The following is an 18764-nucleotide window of genomic DNA, read 5'->3' on the forward strand; positions in this document are numbered from 1 at the left end:
GCAATGTACAGGATGATTTGTAATATTTTGTGTGTGCATTAAATGGTTATTTACTGAGAAACTGTATGGTACGGTCTCATACTGGGAACCAGTAACACCTATTTACCAGGGTTTTGCATGCAATAGCCCTGAGGTTTAACTCTGCATAATGCTTTCAGAAAAGTCCTGAAAAGACAGAAATCTGGCCTGTGCTTCAGCAGAGAGTTAAACTGAGGTGCAGGAAGAAGGGGAGCATAATAGAGCTGTACATAATATCCCCTCAGCATCTTCCTACTCCATTACAAAAGCTCAGAGTCTGGTGTAGTCACATTACACCAAAGGCTGAAGCCCTGACACAAGCCCATGCCCTAAACTAGCCTTGATTATAGAAGTAAAACATGGGAAAGGCCTATTGGGTTAACTGTCCATCCCTGGCCAATGAAGGATTGTTCCCTATAGCACATATTTTAGTGCTTTTATGAGGGAGTTTCTTGCCTCTGTATGGGAAGAGCCCCCCAAAAACGGATGATTTAGCCACAGGTTTGTAAATCTGTGCTGCAGTGTAACTGATTTTTAAGAACAATGATGAAGAAAAACTGCACAAGGCTGTGCTCATATTGCAGAATCCGCATTACATCATAAACCACCCAGGCTTTGCTCTTGTTGCCACTTCATTATAGTCTCTTGATCTTTGTGTGAAGAGCTGGACTAGCCTGGGGTAATCACCTTTCACCTGCCTAAAAACTCCTGTAGCTTCATCTGGAAAATTTACTCTCCACTTCATTGTCTAAAACCCTGCTTCTTGTTGTCAGTGCATAATGGCTGCACCCCACGGAGGGATTCCCATAGAGGGAAGGCTTGATTCTGATCTCACTGACACAGGGATTTACACGGGGGTGACTTCATTGAAGCAAGTCTTGATTTATACAAGAGCAGAACCGGGCCCATTCGTTTGTAAGGTGCTCTGGGGTCTTTCAGGATAAAAAAGCACTGTCTAAATATAGGCTGTTCTTACTCATTTTCACAAGTTTAAGATAACGGTTCAGATCCTAATGGGAGATGATGTCTTCCAAAGTGAGTGAAAAAGACAGTGTGCAGGAATGTGGAGGTATATTTGGTCAGACATGGGCCTAATTTTGCTCTCACTTATACCAGTGTCATTCTGGAGTAACTCCTCTGACTTCAACAGTTTCACTGTATTTACACCAATGTAAAGGAGACAAGAATTTGGCCCAGATATGTAGATCTTTCTGACTCTTCAATTTGCAGGATTCACCACGTCACGCCAATACATGTTTGAAGTTGCGTTAACTTTAATTAAGTTTAAAATTAATGAAAAGCTCATCCAGCTTCCTGGCAACCCTCACGTTCTCTGAAACCACTTTTAATATGAGAGAGACTGAGATCTTTGGAAATGTTGTACTAATAATTTATGAACAGTGAAACTCATCTCAAGTGATCATCTCAAGGGAAAAGAAATAAAAAATAAGCTCAGTGGGTAGGAGAGGTTTCCTAACCATGGCCTATTCCTGCCCGACTTGAGGTTAAAATCTATTTTTCAAATAAAGATCGTTACAGCATCCCAGATAATAGGTTTTTTTTCAATAAAGACAGTCAGTCCCCTTCCCCAGCCCACCCTGATATGTTCAGAACCAGCCTGAAGCTCAGTCTCTTGAGGCACAGGGTGAAATCCTGGCTGCACAGAAGTCAGTGGGAATTTTGCCATCAATTTCAGGGGAGCCAGCATTTCACCCTGGTACAGAAAGAAGTCCCCTGCATAAGTTGCTGTTTCCCCCTTATCATTTCTATGTTGCTGGGGTGCTGTAGATGTGGCCTTCTACCAACAAGCAAATGTCATGCAGAGGATTCCCACTCTCTATTGTCATAATACGGTACTTTCTGTATGCTTGTGCATCCAAAATCCTGAAACTGCTACTAATGCTAGAGACACGATCAGGTTTCAAACACCACCACCACCACAGACATTATAGACACTGCATTAGAGACAGAGAAACTCTACCTGTCAACGAACTCAGTCACTTTGCCCCAAACTCCCTGGGTTAGAGCTATGTTTAATTCAGAGAGGAAAGTTCCCACACACGGTAAAATTGAAGGGCTAAAATCCCCATGCATCACACTGCATTATTTTTACTCCAGAATGTCTAGGTGGGTGGAAAATAGATTTCATTAAAAAGTTTAAAAAAGCTACTGTATGTTGGAAGCTAATGAGTGTGGGACACAAATTCTCCTTGCATATGCAAACACAATTTCCATTGCATATTCCTACATTTTTGGTTGTTAAAAGGCAGATGTAGTATTAGACAAAAAATATGTACCAGTTTTTCCTAGTCTCTTACATGATCCTTTTTACTTCTTAGCCTTTGGCTGGAACTCACTGCTTTATATTCAGTGCACTCAGCATTCTACACTCTGCACCAGGGGGTGCTGTATTATTGACAGTGTTTTATATTTTTGCTGGCTGTGGCCTTAAATGGGCTGTAATATGTAAGAAATCAACTATTTTTATTGGTGTACTAAATTCTAAAAAGAGCAGAGAAGTTATTGCACTCTGGGCCTGATCCTCCACCACTGACGTCAATGAGACCATTGTAGGCTTGGACCCTAAAAGAACTAGGGTCATAAGGGGATTTTTAGTCTGTAAACAGCCAATAATGATCTGATTTTAAAACCATTTTAAACCTCTCATTTTCACTGGTGTACAGTTTGTGCTCAGCAAAAGCTAGTCTCTGTAAATTAAATGTATCTTGCCCTGTTAGCAGAATACTAATCAATTACAGATTTTTTAAGCATAAGGACAACACACTATTTGGGCCCTGATCCTGCACTGTGGTCCATGCAGGTGGATTGCTTAGTTTATATAGAGCACTATTTATTTCAATAGGCTTTGTATGGCTATAGCAGTCTGCCCATGCAGATCACACTGCAGGATTGGGGCATTCCTTGTTATATTCCTGAATATCTGTTAAGCACCTAGCACAATTTTGATACCAAATACAAAACATAATGGTGTAGCTTTTTAAAAAAAAATTTTTGCCAAGATTTTATCTTAACAATATATAAAACTTAGCCCAATTCATCCAAAAATGAAGCAAGAGGAAGTTTAACTTTGGAAAAAAAATCTTGCTGTGCAAACACTGGGTAGCAGTTGCTGAGCCTGGTAGATCAAGAAACCACTTATGTCTGTTCCTTAAAGCAGCTGGCTCTCCTCATTCTGGGGCTCATGGAAGTCAACAGGCGTCGCTGGCTCGATGACTGCAATGTTTTGCAAATCCAAACTCAGGTGGAAGTTGTACACATGACATGGTTTCCTTCTGCGTCGTACAGCATCTAGATATAGTCTCATGTGGAATTTTCAGAGTCTTTTTTCATAAATAGCCCCCATATTACCTCAGGATACTGTGCACAGCACAGGAGTGCCATTCCTTACCAACTGCTTACGGCACAAGCTGGTGTCAATCAGGATGACAAGTATGTGATTTTATAAGAAGTTATGATCATGATGACTGGAAAATGGATGACTTGGTAATGTCATAAATGCTGCGACTTTCCTGCTATTTCTCAACCCTAGAAAAGCTATGTGTGGAACTTTTGGTGAAATCTGCATTGGGATCGGTGCCAGGTTCTTCTTCCTTCCTGCAGTTAGGAGGACGATCCATATAACCTCCAGTCATCAAACAGCTCTCCCTGCTAGATCGCCCAAATTTGGAAGAGAGGGAAACTTCATGGTCAGCCCTGATGCACGTCTAAAAGTCCGAGAAGTCAAACAGAGAAAGGCAATGGTGTGAAGAGTAGGGCACAGCTGGGAGGATGAGACAAAGGAGAGAAAGAGATGAGGAGTAGAGTATAGAAGACAAGATAAGGGGCGGGAGAGTGGCAAAGATGGGAACACTGCTGTAGGGAGGAGAGAGTAACAGAGACATGAAGAAAAGGAGCAAACTACAAAGAGAAGCTCAGCACAAACAGCCAAGTTCAGTAGGAAAACGGCTGTTTACATCACAGCTGCAGACTCTCGGGGATGAAAGAGTGAAGGAATAAGCTGCCTCTAACCACTCTGAACCTGACATTGATGACGCTGTTCAATCATTGATTCAGGCTCTTCTTGTTCTCTGACATGCTGGAACAGTAGCTTGCTGAGAAAAAAAGAGGGCCAGAAGTGAGAAGAGGCAGCGTTGATAATGAAAGCAGCAGTGTTTCCTAAATTGGGGAATATTTGATGTTGACTGATTCGTAATAACCAAGTAGGAGAATAAAGGAATTCTCATAGGCATCCTGATATAACCTATAAGGGGAAGATTCAATAGGATTAAGCTCTTAAAGATGGAAAACAGCTTTAGAATTCAGGAGAATTTTGAGTTCCCCAAAGATTTTGGAATTGTTACTAGCTAACCTGGGTCTTGTACCTGTAACTCATGTACAACTACAATTGCCATTCACTTCACAGTGAGTTTTAGTTGGGCAAGCTCAGCTCTTAGATCATTAGGGGACTAACTAGCCAAGCACAGCTGAATTTTCACATAATAAATTCAGAGGCAGTCTGGCAGTTGCCAGTTGGGATAAGTATTTAAGAATTCTGAAATAAAGTGTTTGCTCATTAACTTGTATTAGGCCCCAGTGCTGCAATTGATAGCTGCTGCTGCTTGCATGACTAATAGAGCCTATTAGCATGTTAATTAAAAGCATATCAATAGGATACATCCAAAACTCAAGCAGTGACATTCAGATAAGGGAAAAAACAAGAGATACCCCTCCCCCCAAATTCTTTGAAATTTTATCTGAAACAAAATTCTGCTCCCTTGCTTAACTCTACCGTCTGTTTTATCAAGGTAATCACTGTACTTCTTGATAACTTATTTTATAGATTAATTAGCAGCTGATTAAGTGACGCTCATAACTGGTCTGTTCTCAAAACTAGTCAAAAGCAGTAGGTCAATAATGGGACATTTAACAACTATCACTCTGGTGCCCTGATACTTGTCAACTGAAGTATTATATTCTCCATGAATCACTTGCTATAGGAAAAATAGTGTCAATGTGATAGATCATCACTACAGTATTATTATTATGTTTTCTCTTCAATAACTGTTTTTCATAAATACTTCTGCACTTAGATTCTATTCTCATTGAAGTCAGTGGCAGGTGGAGGACAATTCTTTTCTGATCTCTGCAGGTTGATCAACTTATGCCACTTAAGCATGCTATTTAATGACCCATATTATCTTAGCTTCCATACTTATAACTATGGTCAACAAATTTATCAGTGGTCCAATTTGATCATGATGTGGTCAAAAAGTTTCCCAGCTGGTTTTAAAATTGCAGACCCAGTATTTAAATATTGCTTGTACTGTGAAAATTGACTGAAGAAGTATTTGAAATTAGCCTTAGTGTGTGATTGGACTGCACATGGGAACCAGCAAAAGGTCTGCTTGAATTCTGCTTACATTAGCTTTTTGTTATTTCCCCCCCTTCCCTCTTTGTGGGTATCTGCAAACGTTTTGAGACTGATTTTCAGTGTATTTTGAACACGAGACAGATTTGTTTGGACCAGGACTGAGTCATACAGTATTGGTGACCAGGTTGATTATTTGTTTATTTTGAAGCTTCTGTCTTGTTCTCCACAATCTCAGCTTTCACTTTGAACAGGTCACATGAGTATTTGTTCTGTGCTCCTTATTGGCTAACAGGCACAGCAGCCCTGTTCTAGAAGCCATTTTCACTTGGTTTCTCAGAGAGAGAGAGAGAGATGTTGCTTTTCTATTAATTCTTTTTGATCCAGCTGGACAAATGCAGAAAAGAAAAATCTCCTCTGGATCTCTGCATTTTTTACTCTGGCAGACAAAGACCTATTACGTAGCTTGGGACAGTTTTTAGTATTTAATATTTTTGCCTTACAAAATTCTCAAACTTGAGTGTTGTGGGTGCTCAGTCACTTTTCATCTAGGTGTCTAAAAATGTCTTTAGTACCTAACTCTTGACACCTAATTATGAAAATTTGGGCAAATACCTTTAAATGGACCACCTAAATTGGACACAATAATGTAGGCGATGGGTAACTATTGTTCAACATAACCTCATAATACTTTCTGTGTTTTCCATTCCTGTTTTAATGCACCTAAGCTTCTACAAGGGGCTTTCTTCACTTTTCTTGGAAGACATTTTGTAGTAGTTCCATTAAGAAGTTTTGTTGATATGTGCCTGAAATGTTCTTTGCTTAATTTTGTCCCAATATTCCAAGCTGTGTCTCCTGGCATCACCCACAACAATTACTCCCTCCTCCCCACAGACAGTTGTATCCACTCTTAGTTATTATTTAAATAAATTTTACATTTACAATCCCTTTTAATCTTTCTTCATAAATTAATCTCTCCAGCCCCTTGATCACTTTTTATTGCTCTTCTCTGAAGTCTTCAATTGGTGAGTATCTCTTGTATGGAAGTTTACAGAACTGAAATCCACGTCCTACCTGTGGTTCTTACCAGAGTTGTGCAAAGAGGGACGGACCATAACGTCTCTGATTCAGATTTGCTGTCTGACTAATAATAACACCTAGCTTTTATATTCTGTGTTACTTTTTTTTGGGTGCCTTATAGCATTGCATTTCAAATTAATATATAATTTGCGGTCTGCTATCACTCCCTAGGCGCTTTCAACATTCCCAACTGTTTCCCACTCACTAGTATCTTTGCTTTGGGTTATCATTCCCCAGAGGTAGTCACTTGTGTGTACACAGGTCTTGGTGATTTATTGCAGTTGTTTTCTCCAGTTGGCTCCATAACATCTTCCTTAGTCAATTGCTATTAGGAACATGGTTTAGATTTTTGCATGGAAAAGGAATTCTTTTTCTCTATAACAAAGACTGATCCAAAAGCTCACATTTAATTTAGCACATACCCATTAGCTGTTCTCTTGGTAGCTTTCTCCACTATTAAAATTATCTACTTTTAACAGGTGAACAGTTAATGAAAGGTTTTCAGAGTGTAAAACAGAGCGTAGGTAATGAATGCCAATGCTACATTTCATGATGTATGTCAACTTCCTTACACAATTTAGGGAAAAGTTCTGCTCCCAAATCCGCAGTGCAAGGAGATGATCCTCAGCTGGTGTAAATTGTCATAGGCCCATTGAAGTTACTGGACCTGTGACAATATACAGCAATGAACTATCTGCCTTCAGATCACTATTGTTGATTCTGCCCTCATTCCAAGTGTGGACTACGACTTATGCCCATAGGAATATTGTGCATGATACAAATGCAGAACATACATAAAAAATCTGCCAGGCAACCTGGTGAGTAGAGTTTTGCACTTAAGTTTTAACTAACACTTTCCTCTGTCTACCCTACCTACCTCCTGCATTTTCTCAGCTCTGCGCCTCCTCCCAGCTGTCCCTGGATTTCTTCTTTTCCACTTTCATCACATTAATCTCTTGCTCATTTGAAAAATGTTGTGTAAGTATTTTAAATGCTGGACTGTCAATATAGAAGGAATGGTGTAAAAGGGCATGCTTGCCCCGTAGTGCCTGCTGATGGCTAGTATGGCAGCTCTGCTGAGGTCTGCCTCAGTTTTCCCTTAACTCAGACTTCCTTAAAGAGTCCACACAGGCCAGATATTCAAAATATTCCCCCTTCTGGGGTCCAATTTATTAAGTCCTGTACACAATCCTTCAAAATAGACTCAGACCTACACTCTTCACCCCAGTTTCAGCTGGACCCTGCCACTCTTCCCTGAGGGTCCATCCTCTCTTTTAAAGTTCCTTTCTTTTGCCCCAGTCCCAAGCTGGGCACAACCCCTGCTCCCTGAGGATCTGTCTTCCCACCCTCTTGCTTGGAGTTTGGCCTTCTCCACAGGCCTCCTCACTGACTCAGGGCCCTGCAGGAACCATCCTACTCCCTGCACTGTCTGCAGGCATTGTCTTACAACCTGCAGCTGTTTCCCCCTTTATAAGGCCCAGGTGCTTTCCCTTAAGCCCTGTTGGGCACCAGTTAGTAAGTCCAGGTGAACTGGACCCCACTCCCTCTTAAAGTGACTGTGACAGATGGGTTATCCTTGATCTTTGCTCTGAGGGTCAATCTAACTCAGGGCAGGATCTTCTCAGTTACAGGACCCTAAGTCTGGAATTTCCTCCTTGAGGACATCTGCCCATATTTCTCTCTCCAAGACTCAACTAAAGGTTTTTCTATGCAGGCTAGTACCTCTGTAACCATTTTGGTCTCTCTTTATGTGCCTATTCTTTTGCCCAGCTCTGTTTGAGGGAATGGTTGGTTTTTCTGGGCATTGGGCCCAGTTTTTGTTTAATTTTGACTACAGATGGTACAGCTTCCCAGATCCTATACCCAGAGACAAGCACTTTATAAGTGTTAAAAAATAAAATAAAATCTGTCTCTTGTCTCCAAGTAAGAACCAGGACTTTCAAAACTCTGCCTTTTTATAGAAACTTCTTTTCTGTGATAGCTACAGTCATTACCAAGTTATCAAAATAAGTTAAATAATTTATAAGAGCTCCATAAAACACTTTAAATTAGCTTCAATGTTCTTGAACAATTACATAAAATAAAGTTCCAGTATCAAACCTGCTCAGCATTGGTGTGGCAGTAAAGGAGCCAGCTTTGGATTTTACCTCTGGATTTTACAAAGTGATCTTATTTTCAGAATTAAAGAAATAAGGAGTATGGAAAACTTACTGTGTATTCTGGTCCCAGTTTGTCCATTGGTAAGAGAAGGCAAGAGAGAGAAAAAAAGTAGAATAAAATAATGATGCAAATTATTTTCACTAAATGCAAAGGTATATTAATAATCAAAATCATTGGATTGAATAAAGTACTGACTTAGACTTCACTGTGCAATCCCACTGGAGTCTATGGGACAGCATAGAATACAAGACAGCATGATATTTAATATTCAGTATCTAAAGATCTAATGCAGAAATTTAAAAGGGGAGAAGGTAGCATAGGATAATGTTTGTTTTTACCCATCTATAGTTTCTGCATATTACCCATATTTCTTGGTAACTGATGAGAAATAAAAATACACGTTGGTTAAACAGGAATTGTTCAAATATTTTAACGTCTGCCTCTAGGTATGTGGCATGCAGCCTTTAAGGACAGGCAAGACTATCCACAATAAACTTCCAATGTTTTCAGTTTGCTTTGAGTACTTACCTGTGATTGTATATGGGTAATAATTCCAAGCCTTCTCTGTAATGTAAAATATTTTGGGAACAACTGCTCTGGCCCAGCTAGGTAGTTTGCTGCAAAGAAAGGAAATCCTAAATTAAAATATTTATTGACTTGCGAGAACTGTAAGACACTTTCAAATCATGCTCACAATTTGACAAGTACTAAGCAGGACCTACTAACACTAAGGGCTCGTTTATGCTACCCGCCAGATTGGCAGGCAGTGATTGATCCAGCAGGGGTTGATAGACGCGATAAATAGACCGCTGAACGCTCGCTCTCCTGTCGACTCTGGTACTCCACCAGAACAAGGAGCACAAGCCGAGTCGATAGGAGAGTGTCAGCTGTCGACTTACCGCAGTGAAGACACCACGGTAAGTAGCTCTAAGTACGTCGACTTCAGCTACGCTATTCACGTAGCTGAAGTTGGGTATCTTAGATCGACCCCACACGGTAGTGTAGCCAAGCCCTAAGTCCTCACACAGTAATGTCTGTAAGTTATGTGTCCCTTTAAATCTGCATTGAAATCTCACTTTAACCAACTCCTGACCATTGGCCATTGCACTGCCACACATTTATTCATTCTTTTGGAGAGAATAACTTCCTTTTACACTTCTCTAGCTAAGGAGAAGATTCAAAGTATGGGTTTGTGAATTCACAGCCTTGGTCATGTGAGGAATCAGCACAGGTAATGAGATGCAGTGTGTACTTTACACTATAGTATTCTTAGCATAAGGAGACAGCCTTTATCAAGAGTAGTGAGCAAGTATAGTAAACTGGCCTAGTCATTCTGATTTTGTTACTTCTGCCTAAGGAGTTTCTTCCTCCATATTCTCTACTGATGCATAAACTCTTGTATTCCATTAACCCCAAATCCTATGAGACAGGATTTTCTGTGTGCTAATAATACTATGTAGCAATTATAAAGAGTTTTATATTCAAATTAACTATCCCTCACTAACACCTTTGTGAAGTTGGGGGTATGTATTACACCGCTACCTCGATATAACGTGACCCGATATAACACGAATTCAGATATAACGCAGTAAAGCAGTGCTCCGGGGGGGCAGGGCTGCGCACTCCGGTGGATCAAAGCAAGTTCAATATAACGCGGTTTCACCTATAACGTGGTAAGATTTTTTTGGCTCCCGAGGACAGCGTTATATCGAGGTAGAGGTGTATTATGTCCATTTTGCAAATGGGGAAACTGATCCAGAATGATAAAGAGCCAGAGTTAGAATGGAGGACCTTTGAGTTCTAGCCTAGGGTCCAGTCTGCCAGGCAATTTACCAATACACTGGCTACAATCCTAGTAGACTAAGAAAACCCTTAGATAAGGGGGGGGAGGATGATTTTTTTGTGGTTAAGAAAAAAACTCTGCAACCATGCAAAAATACCTGACACAGTGACAACCCAGTTGGAGTGATGACTTCTATGGAGTTGTACCAGGCAAAAGCCAGTGCAGCATTCAGTTGCTATTATCTGTATTATTGCAATGCTTAAGAGCTCACTAGGTGCTGTACAAACACAGAACAAAAAGACAGTCCCTGCCCCCAAAAGCTTACAACTAAGTAATTGCTTTTGAATACTCACATGGTAAGATAACCACCATGCTTAGGCACTATCCCTGGCAGGCTAGAGTCAATTTTTGTACTAGCGTCTCCAATTTGTGGAGCTCAGAGAACCACGAGTTATTGTGGAGTTGACAAACCTTGGTTTTAAAGGGAAGGAGAGTTTATATACATTTGCTGCTCAAGTATTCCCTTGTGACATCAGCTTTAGCCACCAGAACTGGTGGTGACAATGATGGGGCACTGGCCACCAGGAGAGAGGCAGAAGTTTGGAGGTGATAAATAGAAATACTCTTCAGGGCTCCATTTAAAATAGTTTTGATCAGACCAGGGGCATGACAAAGATCATGTGGTCTTAGATGGAGTCTGAACTGAACCACAGCAAGTAGCTTCTGAACTCAATTATCCAAACGTAAGGGGGAAATCAATTAAGTTCAACTGTTTGTGAGTTGGATAATTGAGGGAATTTTCAATACCACCGCTGCATGTCAGGGATAACAGAGGGTTTTGGATAATTAAAGATTGTTTGATCAAGATTTTGCTCGATATAAATCTTTGCATTTGTATGGAAGCCAAAATGCAGAAGTTACCACACCTAAAACCAGAAGTTAAGTGCATTGACTTTTTTGCCTTCACAATGACATTGTCTGAAGGCTTGTTTTTGCTTACCCATGCTTTTCTTGTACAAAGCCCTAAGCAGTGGTTCTTGGAGAACAAATTACATAACAAAATTCATTCCGCACATGGGTGGGAAAAATTAGAGGGAACACTGGATACTATCGGTCTCTCCCAGAAACAGGAAGAAATCTGTTTGTTTGAACTTGATTGCCAGATCTCTGGAAAGCGTCCGGAACCCCAGCAGGAATATCAGGGAGGAAGAAACTCCAGGGAGAGGCCCTTTGGTTGGGTTTTATAACTTTCTCACAAAATCTGCACTGTATTTGTTCAGACTTTGCCACTAGGCCACCAGACTGAGGTGAGTCTGGGCTCTCCAGAGAATGAAAGTAAAGGAAGGTCTGTATTTTTTTTTAAAGGAGCTCCACAGCTACAGTCTTGAGTGAACCCCTAGTCTGATGCAGAGTCAGGGTATTTATGTATCAGAATAAGTTGTTTAAAAGTGTCCAGTGATGGCTTGAAACCTACATTCCTTGTTCAAGCAAAGCACCCATTGCCCCCCCCCCCCCCAGCAAGAGAAAGGACTACAAGAACAGGACCTTTAACTGGTTTTCTGTCTCATTTTGACCCTGACGGAAGTATCTTATAAACAAATCCTCAACCAAGTGCCACTTCATCTCCATTTCATTTCAGAAGTGGTGGTGCGAGTCGAGTGACATCTCTCTGAAATCCACTTGGAAGAAAACATGGGCCTTGTTGTTCACTCAGGGAACTGGGTTATGGGATTCTAAATGTAAGTGTACTTTCCATTTGTTCTGATATCTGGAATACGTCAGTATGGTAAAAGCTACTTCCTCTGCCAAAGGCTTGGCCTTCTCCACAGTTTGCTTTATACAATGGAAAACTAAGCGTGACACACTATCGCTGCTATTATGAATGCCTCATTTTATTGCTGACTCAACTCCCACTGAAGTCAATGGCAAAATGTCCATTGATTTCAATGGAAAGTTGAATTGGGTGCTTTGGATTTGGCTGCCTAGAGTGCAGCTATAAATTATCCTGCTTAGATTTTAATTTTAGTTCTTCAGCAGAAAACCGGGGCTCTTTTTTCCTGAAACTTCTACAACCAGTTAATTTGTTCTTTGAAAAATTAGCTGCTACATCCAATGCTAAATTTGATACTTGACAGTTACAGAATCATAGAATCATAGGACTGGAAGGGACCTTGAGAGGTCATCTAGTTCAGTCCCCTGCACTCATGGCAGGACTAAGTATTATCTAGACCATTCCTGACAGGTGTTTGTCTAACCTGCTCTTAAAAATATCCAACAATGGAGATTCCACAACCTCCTTAGGCAATTTATTCCAGTACTTAACCACCCTGACAGTTAGGAAGCTTTTCCTAATGTCCAACTTAAACCTCCCGTGCTGCAATTTGAGCCCATTGCTTCTTGTCCTGTCCTCAGAGATTAAGGAGAACAATTTTCCCCCCTCCTCCTTGTAACAACCTTTTACGTACTTATCAGGGAACTAATTTAGCAGAAGGTCTCCCTTTACTTTCCATAAAAATTCTGCTCAAATAAGATGGACTCATTTTAGGTAACAGAGATAAAGGAACACTATATGATTCTATAGCATTCTTTTGTATCCTCTGCAAGGCCAGAGGTACCTCTGCAGTGCCCTGCTAACAATTTCTCCCTCACAGGGCTTCTTAAACAAACCCCACCCTGGCTTTTCTTGTCCATTCATCACCCTTTCTCAGGGCTCTGAGTTTATTCACATAAATAAAACTCAAGGTCCCAAAACACAGGCCATTGGTTTTAACCTCTTGTCAGGTCATTGCCAGGCTTTTCCTGCCTGTAGTCTCAGTAGGGAAACCCCATGCCCCAGATCTTTCTGCTGGAACCTGCTTCCTGTCAGCAGTCTCCAATTCACCCTGCTCCCAGATCTTCCTGATTGGGGCCTTTCCTGCTTTGGCAGGCCTGTACCCAGGGCCTACCTGGCTAGAGCCTCAGGCTTCCAGTTCTGGCTTCCAAACCCCTCGATATCGGGGTCTTCCCTGGAGAAGGCCTTACTTCCTGCAGTTTTCTGCATTTCCCTCTTCCCTGCTGCCCTTTATAGGGAATTACCTGATCCAACCCAGGCGTGCCTCTTTAGAAATCAGGGTTTGCTAGCTCCAAGCCCTCCAGCCCATCAGGGGCAAGCCACCATGTTACAGTGCTGTTTATAGTTGTAGTTCTATTTAAATTCAATACGTTTGACTTAAAACACTTATGTTACGGCCCTAGCTGAGCTCCCCTTTGTGGACGCTCACCAGGCTGCTATTCTGGACCCAAACCTTTGGCTCTCATGAGTTTTAAAGCTTATTGAGTCTGACCAGTGTTCAGCCACTCCCCTATGTCTGGCTTTTCAGGTACAATACTGGGATACAGACTGCAACGCTGGTACCCACTCCTGAGTCATGGGGCCCCATAGCCCCACTGACCTGCACCCCAAGACCACTGTGGACTTTCCCAGTCTCTGAAGTAGCTCTTGCATATCCCCTCCAGAGCTACACCCTTGTGAGGACTCTAGATTACTGCTCCACCTTTCAGGGAGTTGGTGACACAGACTTTGCCAAGGCACTTTACATCACATACAAGTTAATCACAGACTAAGCATAAGAGATATACAGATCTATGGAAAACCAAGCAACAAACACCCCACCGCAGTTCTTGACCCCTCCTAAGGGCCCTTTGGCTCTTGGTCAGTGTCTTCCAGGGAGGCGGGGATTCTTCTGCATCCCCTCCTGCCCCCTCCTGTTGTCAGCCAATGGATGGCTGGTGAGAGCCAGCTCAGAGCAGAATTTGTTCTTTTATAAAATTCTAGTCCCCTCTGTCAGGTGACCCACCGTTGCTTCAAGTCCCTTGTCTGGTGATTGGTTGCTTGAAGTCCAGACTGGGTAAGACTGGTTCCTGTGGACTGCAACACGGTCGTTGTTTTAGGGTGCTTCCATTTGAATGGAAGACCATCCATGTAGATGACCCTTGTTTGCTCTCCAAATTGTTAGCCCTCTGCTAGATACCAGGATTTTCCCTGATACCACCTGGATGTTTCAGCTCCAAATGGAGGCTGAATTGCCAAAGTGAAGACTCAGCAGCACACATTAACAATCAAAATGGAGTTCACAAACCAGAATGGGGTTTGCAGATTGACAGACATGTACTAATCCATCAGAACGCAACATTAGCAGAACTCAGTGAAGGCTTCTGTTGCCCTAAAATGTATTATTGCCTCTCCTGTTGCTGATAACTTACAACACAGCAATCAAATGAGTTATCCAGGAATGACGGATGTGTGAAACATTCTCAGAGAAACCAGGTGAAACTAGACTACTTTCCAGCGTTGCAACAAATTTGAGTTTTAGACTAGCTCCATTGCAAAATTCACTATAGTTCTCGAATATTTAAAGAAAACCTCCATCTAGTTTAGAACACCCAGATCTATTTTAAGCTGAAACCACCCAAAAATCACAGTTGTGCTTGGTAACTTGTGCTCAGAAGTACTATGAAAACAGGTGAAAGTCATCAGTTTTTACTGAGTTCAGAACCCAAAAACTTAAAGCAAAACTTGCAAGGTACATTGAAACCCCAGAAATGTTGCGAAGTGCTGAGTCTGTGTTGATTTAGTTGCCAAAGAATACAGGAAAGCTCCAGCTGGAAAACAATGGGTCAAATTTAGCAGATTTACACCTTTTGCAAGCCCATTGATTTGATGACAACACTGCATCTAGAATGGTAACCTAAACCAGACGTGCTGGGTGGTTAGGTAGGAGCAGCTCAAACATTTAGAATGCCAAGAGAGGGTGAAATACTTGCCCCCTTAAATTTAATGGGCATTTTTCTGTTGTCTTCAATGGGGCCATGATTTCACCCTAAAAGTGAGGTCCAGGAGATATATTAAGAGCTGGAAGGGAGGGACTGGGCTTGTCAGTAGAAGGAGAGGGAGCAGTGAGTGGGTTCAGCAGTTAGGAAAGGGTTTAAGACTGGTTGAATATGCTAACATTTTCCTATGTGGCAGCCATCTTGGACACTGATCCATATATTTTTGAAGTTTTTTGGCCTACGTAAACTTTATATTGAGTGTTCTGACAATGTCACAAATTACTGAATGCTGAATTACTGAACAGACAACTACCGGGCAAAAGAAAAAAGATCCTTTTATTGCTAATGTACGTAAATTGTTTTTCAGCCAAAGCTTCTAATCTAGATTAATGTCAGGTACTTGATAAAAAGCCAGGCCAAGTCAATGTGACTTTGGAATTGTTTACACTTGAAGATATAGGGTAAAATCCTGACCCCATTAAAGTCAATGGGAGGTTTGCCTTTGTTCCAGCCCAGGGAGCCAGGATTTGACTCATAAAATCTAAGAGATGATATTTCTGAGCAATATATGAATTTGCTCCAGTCCTATATCTGTGACTCACAGTACTGATGACTTGCTCACAGAGCACCGTCTTTTATGAATGTAATTCATATACTGGTATTTATGGCAAGGCTTTTTTCCCCCCATTATAATGGAAACTGCAAACTAAAGTACTTATGGACAGCAGAAGTAGAGCAGTCACAGCAACAGATCTGCACTGGGCATCAGGCAGCATTCTAGTAAGACACTGACACTCTCTCAAGGGCACTTTCCCATAGTCAAGAAAGATATTGGAATCATTTCGTTGCAATGGATCAGATACGGTACTTTTTTGACAGAAAACGATATCTCAAAGAGAATGATCTTTCACCTCCCCACAAAAATATGGATCTCACGGGGGAAAAGTGAAGGAGACAGAATGGACAGCTACCCTGAAATCTCTAAAGTCTGCATGAAGGTGCAGTGATCTGTCCTCGCCATTTCTCCTTCCCAGATGGAAGTAAACATCTCACATTCTTTCTCTGAATGGAATGGAGATAAAACTAACCACAAAGGCATGTGAATTTATTTGATATGAATCCTCAGGACAGTTTTTGAAAATGTGTTATGTTTGTGCACAGCATTTTGAACACGTGTGCATGCCAAGCACATTTGTACCAGCACTGATCTCCTATTCCGTGACAGATATTAAGCTTCTAAGTGGTGAATAAGGCCCTCAGCAGACTTTTTGCACAAGAACAATTATTTGTAGGCGTGGAGTATTGCTGGTCATTCTGTTGTTAGGCTGGGGAAAGGTCAGATCTGTCAGGATTCCAGAACAACATGCAATGGTGTAATTGCCACAATATTGCTATATCTGCTTCTAAGGATCACAGTGCAGAGAAGCTCAATAAAGAAAATGGGCCTAAGGGAACACAGAAGAATTAGAAAAGCAGCAACATTCAATTAGATCAGTAGTAATAAAAAACTGCAGCAGATTAAGGAATATATTTCATACAACAGAAATATATAGGTTTTAAAATTAATACTGGCCTTTAAGTCAGTGTGGAAGCACTGACCCCTGACACTTTAATTTCAGTTGCAGAAAAGACATATTCTGCTTTAGGAAATGATGGGGCTGTCGGGAAACAAAAGCAATTTTTCTCATCATGTCTTTAAGCCTGTCACTTTGCTGCAGAAGGTCACTGATGTACAATTCTAGTGGTCATTCATAATGTCAACTCACTTTGCTGAGACAAATCTTTTGTTACCAAAATGGGTCACTGGCCTTGTGCAGTTCTTATGAAGTAGTGCTCAATCTTGCTGCATCAGCACCCCAAGGGCTCACTGCTACCCTAAGCAATTCTCTGCTAAGTGTGGGGCCAGAGTGACTTTCTGCATGCTTCTGATGTTAAACAGAGGAGACATGATTAACCTCTGTGCCATTTCAGGCAGGATTAATTTTAATGCACCTATTTGATTTTAGCTGAAGATGCTGATTTGGGGTGTTAGAAAAAAAATCTATCTTTGATCTAGATTTTGAAAAGAAAATAACTTTGTTTTAAAGAAGAACTTCAGTGTGCTACATTTTTTTGCACTTCTATAGCACTTGCCGTCAGAGGCTCTCACAGCACATTACAAACATTAATGAATTAATCTTCAAACACCTCTGTGCAGGAAAGAAGAACCATTATTTCAGTTTTACTGTTGGGGATGAAATGGAAGCACACAGCGATTAAAGGCATCCACAACCTTAATTAAAGTCAATGGGAGTTATTGGTGCTCCGCGCCTTGGGAAATCAGACTCTCCTGGACTTTCACAAGTTCACACAGCAAGCATGGGATAGAGTGAGGAACAGAACCCAGATGTAGTGACTCCCAGTCCATCTGGCATACTACGTTTCTTTTAATAGATTCCCTTTTTGTTTTACCTATTTTGAAAAATGGGGAAGCGTGAAAGAAAATAGAGAAATGTGCTGATTTTCAACACAACCCTGCCTTCAGCCATAATTCTTTGTCATGGAAAATGTGCTCTTCCAAATGTGCTCTTCCACTGTGTCCCTTTCCTTGAAGTTTCCAGTAACTGTAGTCAATAGAACACATTACATTTGAAACACAAAGGCTATTTCCTGAGAGAGGTGTTATGCCCTGCAAATCTTCAACACTGTGCATGACTGGAGGTTACAGCAGCATGCTGTTCAGGGAAACAGCTGCATGGTACTTGCCTGTTGAGATAGACCCGTTTTTCTGTTAGCTGACCATTGCCATGATTTGGATCTTCATAGGGTTCATTCTGCACGACTTCCACGCCCTCCCCTCGGTCACTCTGCTCATGGCTATGCTTACTGATCATGTACAGCTGTCCAATTCTATACTGCAAAACAAAAACAGGAGCAAATGTATTAGCGGTATACAATGCATGAGTATCCACAAGCCAAATGTCAAAGGGTTATACAGGAAAAATTGCAATTTAAAGATAGTGAGGGGAGGGGGAATCACTGCATTGAGAACTGCTAGAATGATCATAATAAACACTATTACTAATAAATAAACTACTAAATAATAGTGATACATCCATAGTGTCTTCTATCCAAGGAAGATAGTACTTTACTCAAAGTACTTTACCAAGATCAGTCACGTGGTACATGATCATTGTCACATAGGTAAATTACATCATGGGAACCTTAAAAACGTAAATGGGTTTTAACCATAGGTGGGGGTGATATGGATCAGAATAAAGGCCTCAGTGTTCTGGAAAGATGGAAGTTTCTGCAGGGGCAAGGAGTCATGAAGAAGTTGGTGAAGGAGACTTCATCTTTGAAAGCCCTTGGCATACCTCTTTAAGGATTTGTAGCTATAGAGCCAGGTCCTCAGCTGGTGTAATTCAAGGTACAGCCACTGAAGTTAAATGAGTTATGCCAATTTACAGCAGCAGGCCCCTAAATTACCACCTGCGTCCAAGCCATCAGGGCACCTCACTGTCATAAGGGGACCGATTTTCTTCTTCTAAGCCAGATATCAAAAGG

At 41.3% G+C, this 18764-nt stretch overlaps 1 protein-coding gene across 1 annotated transcript in view; it reads right to left on the reverse strand.

The window, feature by feature from the left end:
- Nucleotides 1-18764, reverse strand: part of PITPNC1 (phosphatidylinositol transfer protein cytoplasmic 1) — a 192532-nt gene that overhangs the window by 74572 nt on the left and 99196 nt on the right. Inside the window, 3 exon segments of the mRNA XM_065415045.1 lie at nucleotides 8678-8685; nucleotides 9155-9243; nucleotides 17964-18112. Coding sequence (XP_065271117.1) covers nucleotides 8678-8685; nucleotides 9155-9243; nucleotides 17964-18112 — 246 coding nt within the window.

The sequence above is a fragment of the Emys orbicularis genome, chromosome 13, assembly GCF_028017835.1.
Source record: "Emys orbicularis isolate rEmyOrb1 chromosome 13, rEmyOrb1.hap1, whole genome shotgun sequence".
Taxonomy (NCBI): domain Eukaryota; kingdom Metazoa; phylum Chordata; order Testudines; family Emydidae; genus Emys; species Emys orbicularis.